This window comes from Ruditapes philippinarum, unplaced genomic scaffold (genome assembly GCF_026571515.1).
Source record: "Ruditapes philippinarum isolate M1 unplaced genomic scaffold, ASM2657151v2 ctg16481_1_1_1_1, whole genome shotgun sequence".
Classification (NCBI taxonomy): Eukaryota; Metazoa; Mollusca; class Bivalvia; order Venerida; family Veneridae; genus Ruditapes; species Ruditapes philippinarum.
The window spans coordinates 1-11,775 of record NW_026863222.1 but is presented as its reverse complement, the minus strand read 5'-3'; the positions used below and the strand labels follow the sequence as shown (position 1 = coordinate 11,775).

The following is an 11,775-nucleotide window of genomic DNA, read 5'->3' as shown; positions in this document are numbered from 1 at the left end:
TGATAATAATGAAGGAATATTGTTTTTATGTTCAAAAATTATATTCATTACAAATCTTTTGATAAATGATTTTACAAACAACAGTACAATAATTAACAAAATACTGTAATTTTCTTTGTTCAATTGGTGTGCTTATAGGTTTTCTCCATTTACCTGTTTCAATTTCTAACCTATGGGATGACATTCTCAATCTAGACATTGACTTTCTATGTTTTTCTACATTTAGAACATTTAAGTAATTCTGAAAATTAAAACTAGAAATTGTTCTGTAAAATAATTAATGCTCTTGATAATTCCTGTAAACTTTCATTCCAGTCCTGTTGGTATATATCGTACAATTGTGTCTTTAAAATATTCAAAAATATATTGACATCACCAACTCCTTGGTTTAACCAAACATCATAAAATCCTAATCTAGATAATAACCTTTTTACATTGTATACCCAACTTATATGATAAGGATGTGATTCAAGATCACTTTTTAAAACATTGTACATTTTCTTTGCATATTTAAATCATCACTTTGACATAACTTTAACCAGTACCGTATTATATGTAAATATCAGATTCTATGAGTACTAATTTTTACCATTTCATTTAAAACTCTATCATATATATTTGACAAAATGAAAGCTTCTCTTGAGCTTCCTTTCGGTACTACATGACAAAGCAAAGACACAAAAATATATCATTATGTAAATCAAATACTGAACCGTTAATTTTCAGCCATAAAATATCATCGCTATCTGTGCTGTATAAAGACACAAAATCAATCAAGTCAAGTTTTACGTATACAGCAACGCCGCCAGAGTTTCTTTTACTATAGCTATTGTCCTCCGACCGATGTAGACTAAATAACTCAAAACCGTCAACCTTCATGTTAATACATTCACTCGACCAAGTTTCTGTCAAGAAAATCATACTGTAATAATCGAATAAATACATACAATAACATAAAATTTTCCTTGCAATAAAAATTAATATTTCTGGGCAAAATACACCCCATCTAAATATCATTATTTTCGTCTTACATGTGTTCACTGAAAGTTTCCATCTATCACAATAATCTGCTTAAACATTTAAACCTTTTTGTAGTTCGTTTTTACTTTTTGCAAGAATAACAATATCATCAGCATATAAGATTAAGAACATTTTAACAGACTTCCCGAAAGTTTAAAAAAACTGTCAGACATTCGGTCTGACAAACCATGAAAATCTGTCGGACCGAAACAAAATCTGTCGGACCAAATAAAATTGATCAAAATCAATGAAAAACTTGTGTTTGTATTTCTAAGACACTTTTTGTTTTTTTATTTCTTGCCGTAAAAATCGGCACAATCCGTACAGCGCATTTTCATTTCCTCCCTGTCATACACCCCTGCTTCCTTTTTTCATTAAATTTTGTCTCAGGTCTATTCTTTTCATCCTTTTATTGCTGTTCTGCGCACTCTTCTGACGTAGATTTTCGTTTTTCCCCAGGTTTGGCACCTTTAGCGACGCCATTTTGTATACATGCGGCTTGAATAAAAGCCGGACAGTCGGACCGATCCGGAATAAAAAATTGTCGGACCTGATCAAAATTTATCGGACATGTCCGTCGGACCGACGTATTTCGGGAAGTCTGTTTTAAACATATCAACATCAGTACATTTAATTTCACTTTTTATGAATTCATCTTCAAGGTTTTCAGATACATGGGAAAGAGATAGGGAGACAAACACTCTCCTTGTTAACACCAAGAAAACATTCGTATGGATCACTTAATCTACTACAATGTTTTACTCTTGTTTTTAATGTTGTATACATAGATTTTAAAATATTTAAATGTCTCCACTTAATGTCCCAGTTTTATCAACTTATACCATGAATTATCATGAACAATATAATCAAACTCTTTAGTAAATACTGACAAACACAAAAGAGATGTTTGCTCTGATAGACATTGTAAAACAAAAATATTATCTAATTTAATTCAATTCAATTCAAGATTCTTTATTAAGTAACGAAAACAAGTTATGTTTCTTGTTACATGATACAATTAACATTACACATGACAAATACAAAAAGACATGAATGATTAAACTCACTGAAAACAAGTAAGCATAATGAGCATATACAAGAGGATGAACTATGTACAATTTGCTTGGCTTTAATTAAAGCAGCACACCTCTAGATTCCTGATAATGTTCATGAAAATTTTGAAAATGTATTTAAAAGTAAAATATTGTTAAACTGACAGAGAAAATAATATGCACATTTCAAAAGGCACTTACAACCATGTTAAATTACAAAAAAAAGAGGTAAAAATATGCAAAATTAACCCTTACTGCGTTAGTAACGCAGTAGAAATATGGTGAAAATAACTGAAAAATTGGCCATCAATAGCAAATAACATGGAAATTATTACTTTTATCTTTAGTCTTTTTACTTTTCATAAAACGTTAATACATTTTTCTCAAGTTATATTTTCTTGAAATATTTTGGTTCATCTGGAGGCATGCAGCCTTAATGTTAATATAATGTCTTTGGTATTAGCAATCATAATGCCTCTTATAACATAATCTATTTCATCTCCTCCAACTCTTTCAAAAGTTTAACTCTTGAACCATGGCCGCCAAGCGTTGTCCAATCTTTGTGATTCTTCTGTGAGATTGAGAAAGGAAATGTCAGTCATCTATTAATAGTGTATGATGGGGATATATTTATAACTTAAACTTTAAAACATTTTAAAAATTTAGGTTAATATTATTTTTTGTTTTGAGAAGAAGAAATATAATAGTTGAATGCTAAAAATATATGATTTGAACACGATAAAAATTTAATCATTCGGCGGTACCATTAGAATAAATTGGGCTGGGCAATTTATTTGATTATTTAATCGTGCATTTTTGCCATAAAATAAAATCATAGTTGAATAAAGTACACATAAAGTACAATAACGTAGTAATGTCATAACATTTCTACATTTTAACCATTTAGCTGAATGATTGTATCCATTTAAATGGAATATACAGGAAAAGAATTACAAATATAGTTTTTTTTGAGTGGCGACATGGCCGAGTGGATAACGCGTCAGACTAGTAATCTAATGATCGCTAGCTGTATGGGTTCAATCCCCGTCAGGGGCAAGTCGTTGTTTCCTTGAGCAAGAAACTTTACACTCATTGCTCAGTACTGGTTGGTTCCAGGAACGGATTCGAAAGTGTGTCTATAAGCTTATAGCTTCCTACACAATCGAACTAAAATAAATTCTGTATAAACCAAATATAGTTTTACAGAATTCGAAGCAAACGCTTATTAAAGAGGTAGGCAATAAAATCGTATGCTTTGCGTCAATATTGATGTAAACAGAATAAAAGGTATGTTCAAAATAACTATTTTCAACCATACATAAATTTAAGATCAATACACACCTGTATCAGATCAGAACCATAGTAGATTGTGAAAACACCACAATCAATTCCATTGTTTTGTCTTGGAACCTAAAATATAATTTAACATAAGTATTATGTCATTTTCTCATCTTGGAATTATACATTTATTTATAAATCTGGAAACAAAGTGATCCCTCAGAAGCATGAATCACAACAAAATTACAAGAGAATTGCAGACTCGGTTTGATTGAGTCTGTACATGAGGGATACTGAATAAGTGCAACATCCCTCACGCCCCCTAGCACTGGCTGGAGCGGTACTCAATTCTCAACACTTAATAGTGCTGGCATCAAAGGAAGGACCAGAAACATATAAAAACATGAGCATTCAAAGTTGTATAAGAAAACAGAGCCTTTGATGCCATAGATCATCAAAACTGATGAAAATAAATAATTTGAATCATACATGAGTGTCACAGCAAAATGATATTATTGTTGCCTTTATATAATTAAGTGCAGCAGTCATTGCTTTGTACTGGTTGTAAAAACTAATTATTTTAGGTAAGGTATGCAAGTTAATAATTGAATGACATTTGCCGTGGGGGGGGGGGGGCATGGATTTAATAGCTCAGTACACACCTTAGGGTAGCTGACTGCAATATCTTGCGCAACTCTTGAAATTCTTGGTAAGAAGTACCTGAAATAATAAGTTGTAATGATACTAATTTTAATTAGAAACCATTTTATGTGGTTTTATTTTAAAAAATATTGCAAGTGCTCTGCATTGTTTTATACGTTATTGTTTTGCCTAAGTAATTTCATTCTACATGTATTATATAATGATAAATTTGATATTTCTTCTTTAATATTCATTGTCCGTGTCGGTTTAATTATGTCATTATAAAATTGACATTACTTTATAATCTTTGATGAGAAGTTCAAATTATATTGTGATGTAAATACCGTATGAACTTTGAGAAAAAGAAGGGAACACAATGATATATTTGAAAAATTAATAATAAATATAGTGGTATAGTTATTAAGAAATTCTCATACAACATTTTTGTAAGATATTATTATTGTACTTGTTATCAATATGTATAGTAACAATTTTGCCATAAATAATTTCAGAATTAGTGTCTTAATTTTAGAAACTCTTAACTGAACCGATTGTACTTATTATGTTTGATTTCAGAATTATTACCGTTTCAGTGTGTACGCAACATTCTTGTAAGTCTGCCCTAGGGAGCAGATAATATAGAGCTGACCTTTTCTTGGGTACAATGCCGCTAGGAACCAGTGGACGCTGAAACAAATTCCAATTCTAGCATTACATTCCATCACATTTTATACAAACTTGTTGTTACGGTTTCATTTAGTGTGCTCTCATAGTAGGTTGATATACAATTCAATGCAAAATATTAAAAAAAACAACACCGCACAAATGATGTAAAAACTAATTATGTGAATATGAAATTTTTCTACTATTACGTATGAGTGTTGTTAAGAAGAGAAATGAAAACTAACATCATTAAGATTTATTATCTATTTAAAATTCACACTTACTTATCGCAAATAGGAATGATGATTAATTCCTTTTCACAAACTTCTAGATGTTTGTAGAATTTGTCTGCCTCAGATTTATTGAATGAGGTCAAGCTCAGCTTGGTTCTGAAATTTAAATATATTATAGAGGGAACTTCAATTTACATTCTCTTTTACTCTCAGCAGTGGATATTTCCAGAAAAAAATAGAATCATACATATATATTATTTTTAATATTGATGCATAATGTTCCTGGTTGTGAATAAGGTATAATATTTCAGGGCTCTAGTTAGACCAAAATTTTAGGGAGAAGTGACTTCTCCCTCAGCTCCTATCAGGGAGAAGTTTGACGACATAAGGAGAAGTGAAAAAGTGCTTAGTATGTACATTGATTTGATCTATAAAAAGGAGTTTTACCTATTTATTGATAGTGATATTTGAAGTATAAGTTCTAAAACCCTCTATCATAAGACCATTATAATGTTTTCTTTCTGATTAACTCCACACACCCCCCTCCCTTAAGAAAATATTCATTGTACAACACATACTGGCAAAATTCTCAATGAAAATTGATGTAAACGATACATTAAGGAATTTTCATTAATAAACTACATTTTAAGTGTTATTGGACACATTTTAACAAAACAATTTTTCCTTTTGGTAACTATTATATTTTCATCGTAAAAATCGGCATCGCGAAAATATGTGACAAATGAAAATATGTCTGTTTCCTGCAGAAACACTTACAATTCTAGTTGTTGTTGATTTTGATTACATTTAATTAAATATTCAATGATTGTTTTTAGATTGTTATTCATCCGCTATTGCAACAGGCATTGTAAAACAAAATTTTCAAATTTGTAGTTTACCGCTAATTTACCGACGTTTATGTAATTTTTTGAAGACAACGTTTATCTACTACTGTTTTTGACTTGTCCAAAATTGGTCTAATGTGGGAAAAAGAAACCTTTTTATCAAAGGGCCATAACTCGGCCAAAAATCATTCAACCGGAAAACCCGTGCAATATGCGCAAAGACTTGAGCTACAGATCAATCCTGTAAAGTTTCATTGAAATTGCATTAGTGGTATAAGAGAAGTAGTCCGGACAAACTTTAAAATTAAAAATTATTAAAGGGCCATAACTCTGACAAAAATCATTGAACCGGAAAATCCTGACAATATGCACAACTAGACTTGGTACTGATCATTCCTGTAAAGTTTGGATGAAATTGCACCAGTAGTTTATGAGGAGTAGTCCAGACAAGGTTTGTGACGGACGGACGGACAGACGGACGGACAGACAGACAGACAGACGACGGAGAAGTGATCCCTATATGTCGCCACTACTCCGTAGAGGCGACACAAAAATTACAAATAATCGTCTGTTTTGAAAAGGTAGAATAACTGATTAAGATTTGTGATACATAATGTATATAAGAGAGAAAGAATTAAGGAATTAATTGTATCAGTTAAAATAGATAAAGATTTTGAATATATGGCTGCATTCCAAAAGGTAGGTATCGGAACAATAGGCAGTTGTCAACAATGAGAAATAGTGTCATGTGTACAGAAAAAAATCTTTACTTCGAGAAATTAGAAACTTGTTGGGTAAAGCCTCAGATTTACTCAATGGCAGCATGCCCACTGAATTTCAAACGTAGGGGTACATGTACCCCCTGTCATTGAAAATTGGGGGTACATTTCAAAATCTGGGGGAACACATAGTTTAAACATGTTTTTGTTTGTTAGAACATTTTAGTCAACATGATATTAATGAACAGCTGTTTTACTAAGTATTACTACCCACTAACAGACACAAACTCATCACCTACCCACTAACACAGGCACGAACTCATCACTTAAGGTAGCAATATAACAGCCATTACAATTACTGGTATTTTGTTAAGTCCATACGATTATTACAGTACCCATAACCAAAATTTTGTATATCAGAAATTATGTACATTTATTTCAAAATCTCAATATGACATACGTAAAACTCACAATTGAAGGTACTGGGCAGGAACCAGTTTCCGGACAATATCAGTTTCCGGACAAGTATTATAACGGCTTAATTTTTTGCTCTATCGATGACGATCAGTATAATATGTCATGAAGATGCTTGGTTTGATTGTTTGAGAAAATAAACTTCCTTCCAAGTTGATACATCATTAAAATTTTGTGAGGATAACTTACCTGTGTTTTAAAAATAGCCTTATATCCCTTTGGGGCATGTAATTTGTTCTGCGCATGCGCAATATTTTGTTGATTTTGGGATATAATTTGGGGTAGCAATTAATGCACAATGTACTTCATTCGAAGTTCATTGGGTGTAATTCCCCAGAGCTAAATCTGTAACGTATCGGAAAACAGTGTATAGCTAGGTTTACTCCACTTTCGCACTTTGTTGCTGCCGTACACACAAAAAATATCCGTTTCACTTTTCAGTCCAATGATTCAGAGATCGTTATTTTTCCTATCATAAACATTTTTCAGTAAATCAGCTTAATTATATTAGAAAGCTAATATGTGAGAAGAATTTTTTTGTTATATTAGAATAATTATCAGTTAAAAACAGATATGAATATATGTCCGGAAACTGGTTCTGCAAGAGTGAACAATTTACACTTTCGATGACCTAATTTAACCCTTCAGTTCGTACATTGCTTACGTCACCAAGCAGTATTAATTGTGTTATCGGACGTAGTTAGAGCTCAGGTTTTTGGTATGTTAGTTTTATTAATGCATGTTTATTATTAGAAAATAGACAATTAAAAAAACTCGAATTCTGTCCGGAAACTGGTTTCTGCCCAGTAGAGGTGATATCATACAAGCATGGAAATTATAAAATGGGAAGGAAGATATAGATTATAATGTATTTTTTGAAAAAGCACAACTTGATAATCATCACATCAGAGAAAATTCCATGAGGTTGAAAATAAAATCATGTAAAAAGGAAATAAGAAAACATTTTTTCTCATTAAGAGTAGTACCGGAATGGAAAAGATTACCAGATACTGTAGTATGTTCACCAATGCTGAATTCGTTAAAAAACAGACTCGATAAGGTTATAAAAAACAAATTATATACTGTTATACCGGATAATAATCATTGGGTGTCAGACCGAGGGGATTACAAGAGATTTATAATCTCGCGACCCTACGCTGGATAAAGTAAGTAAAGTAAGATATCAAAATAGAGCTATCCATAAAACAAAATGTAGCGCTCCTTAATTAAAATGATACATTCTGAGTGCTTTGGATTTCTAGGTAAATTTTAATACTGTATTATCACATCTCAGTGAGTTTCATCAAGCATTAGCTAAAGGTCTTCAGCGTACCCGTTTATATACTATGACATGACATGAACGCTGAGACAGACCAGTAGGGAAAGTCCACCAATAATCGTGCCAGGAATCTGACACGCTCATATTCATTCATCGGACATGCCATGAAGTAATGTGAAGCATACCTTGATAAAACTTTATATAATCTGTTGATAAGCCAAGGATGGACAAATAAAAATCTTATTAGGAACATAAACCACCTAATAGTTTCCGACAGGTAAAAAATTCAGCACTTGGCCGCCATATTACAAAAATGTTTGATCATGTGCCTGGCCTTTTTATCGACTCCAGATCAACCAAAATAAGTTTTATAATCAGAGATGTTATATTTCTGATCCTTAAAGATCGTTCAGCACGACATTATTGTTGTGCTTGTGGTATATTTAGTTTCAACTTTTCGGCATTTTCTAGTTGGGTGGTTCCAATATTCCTGCTTGAATAATGTTGAATCACCCTTAGGATATGTTGCCTGCTTTTTAAATTTGTCTTTTGACGTCTTATCTGTGATACGCAGGCTTCATAACCTCTGATCCCCTTTCCAAATTCCATTTTATTTAGTTCCGCCCATTGTTTTCTCGTTTAGGGCACACGCTTTTCATTACTTGGGAACCATACGCCCCTTTTCATTGAATGGCACGAAAGGGTCACATTGAAGGTTCCATGACAACCGCCGTATGAACACATCTGCGGATGTATCTAAATTCAAAATTTTACCATTTCATGTTTAAATGTTGAATTCTGCTTAAGCCGGTGCTAGGCGCGTGGACGGTAGTTAGCACTTTACAGTACCGTCCATGAACAGGCTCAATCAAACCGAGCCTGCAACATTTTCAATTATGTTGTGTTGGACTTTCTTTAGGGATTCTTTTTTTCTCTATTTTATAAGCATAAAAAATGGACAACCTCATTGTGGTGAAATCGGAAGCACAATTTCTGTTTGCATGATAAACTCCACCTTCAAATCATCCGTACATCAATATTAAATCAACATACATGACTATATGTAGCAGTCCTAATTTAACGGTATATTTCCGCATTGTAACGGATGTTTTTATACAAATTCAATCTTTTTTTTATGAGATGATTACTTTTTACTGAACCTCAGGCCTAGTGCACCGTGAAGTTAAACGGTTAAAATGTGTTTTCACAAGAAAATCTCATATTTGTTGTGTTCCAGATAGCAGTTATAACACTGTGACGTAGCGCATACACAAGCTGATTATAATCTTCATTTGCATGTTAAAATTCGTATACGAACTTTAGTGTTACCGTGGGGTTTTCCGTTTAAAATCCTTATTTATGAACAATATTTGATGAGATTTACAACAATACTGTTAAAAAGGTTAATGGAACTGTAGAATGCTTGGTTTTTTAGGCTGACGGCAAACATATTTTTACTTATTTATTTAATGTAACTTTAATGTATTCTTAGGCAAATAAAAAGTGGCAATAAATTGATCTGTAAAAAAATCCCTGGAACTTATGTTGGACAGAAAGCTCCTAAAATAAGTGTGTTTGGGGGAAAATATGCAAATATATTATGATATTTCCCCCAAATGTATGATTTAAATACCGGTAAGTCTTTATTAGTCCCCTACCGGTTTAACCGGAGGGAACTTTAGGTTTACCCTCCGTCCGTCTGTCTGTCTGTCTGTCTGTCCGTCTGTCTGTCAGTCTGTCCGTCCGTCAGTCCGTCCGTCCACAAAACTGGATCCCGCGATAACTTGAAAAGTACTGAAAATATTTTTATGAAACTTGATATATGGATAGATGGCAGTATGGAGATTATGCACGTCTTTTTTTTTTCTTCCTATGTTGAAAATTCTGGTTGCTATGGCAACAAATAGTCTGAAAATATGGCAAATTTAACACATAAACTGGATCCAGTGATAACTCAAAAAGTACTGAAAATATTTTTATGAAACTTGAAATATGGGTAGATGGCAGTCTGGAGATTATGCACATCTTTTTCTTTTCTTCCTATGTTGAAAATTCTGGTTGCTATGGCAACAAATAGCCTGAATTTCAAGATATCTGATTTAAATTTTTCAGCTTTTTCACTATATGTTCTTTATTTCTTAAGGTGTTTACTTCAAACTTTAAAAATAAGTTTCTGGTCATCAACCACATCATATGTGACAAGGTTTATAACTCTAGCACAAAAAATATCAGTATTACCTCCCTTGAACTTAGATTTTTTAGGGGAAAAAATGTTGTCTTTTGTAAATAACTTCTTTATTTCCTAATGTATCTACTTCAAACTTCATATATATGTTTCTTATTATCACTCGACATTTTTGAGAAGGTTAAATACTCTAGCAAGACTATTTCCAGAATTATGTCCCCCTTGAACTTAGATTTTTTTTGGAGAAACTGGTATTTTCACTCCAACTTCTTCATTCCTTATAGGATTTACTTTAAAATCCCACATCGTAATAATATGACAAGGTTGTATAAACATAATTTCCTTACTAAGCATGGAAACTTAACACATTACTGTGATATAGACAAACTTATTTTATTATGTTTTGTGGTTGATATTTTCAAATACAGACTTCATCCTCAAATTCATTATAAATGGCAATACACAGGAGTGTATGACAATTAAAGAACTTTTTGAGGGACCGGTAGGGGACTACTGTATTGCCCGCAATACTATCAAATGCTTGTTTATAGTAATAACGGTTTAACTGCCAGTGGAAAATGTGATTTTTTTCCCCAAAAGTATTAAAACCGCACATTTTTTCCCCACAAAAAGGGCTTGGGCGCCTTACCCAAAACTAGTGAAAAGGCCCTGACGTGATTACGAGATTGACCTTTACGAACCCATGTGCTTTCAACTTTTTTATAAGTTACTTTTTTAAAGATTTTGGAAAAAAGGTGATTTACTGACTTTTGTATTAATATAGATCTAATCATATTTAAGTGCTAAAAATTTAAGAAAATAAATAAAAACATTATCTTGAATCATAAATATTGAAATCATGTCAACAAAGATGTTCAAAATATAGTATAATAGTACACAACTCTACTCTAATTGGTTCCCGCGAAAGACGTCATACGAGGTCTCGCATAGCTCCTAAATGTCCTCCATAGTTTCCTGCAAAGTTTTTTTTTTACATAATTTTTCTTTATCTGTTCTAGGTACCAATATGCTTTGGTGGAGTATTCCGAAATGAGCAGAAAATTGATTTAATGAAGCAAAAAGAGGACAGTATATTGAGTAAGTAACTGATGTTCTAGACAGGACTTTATGAAAGCATGTTGCTAAAATATTAACAGGCAAGCATCTTGAAAAGTTTTTTTGTGTTGACTGTTAAAGTAGTTATATATATATGTATATGCTTCAGGGTAAAATATCAGGTACATTTATGTGCTTTTTCATCCCAGAATTTTATGCACTTATTTGTGATGTATGTGAATACCTTTTTTTTGCCTTTTGCAATATTTCTTACCACTGGAATCTTTAGGGACCATATTTACTACAGTTTAATAAACAATGTTATATTT

At 32.2% G+C, this 11,775-nt stretch overlaps 1 protein-coding gene across 2 annotated transcripts; it reads right to left on the bottom strand.

Moving 5' to 3' along the window:
* Positions 1-1,630: 1,630 nt before the first annotated feature.
* On the bottom strand, positions 1,631-5,044 carry LOC132721514 (sentrin-specific protease 2-like; the record flags this gene model as incomplete). 2 transcript variants are annotated; one of them, XM_060705831.1, is given in 5 exon segments in its annotated part: positions 1,631-2,643; positions 3,414-3,482; positions 4,013-4,070; positions 4,578-4,679; positions 4,940-5,044. In XM_060705831.1, coding segments are annotated over 5 exon segments (415 nt in total), but the record flags the coding sequence as incomplete, so codon positions are not given.
* Positions 5,045-11,775: the final 6,731 nt, after the last annotated feature.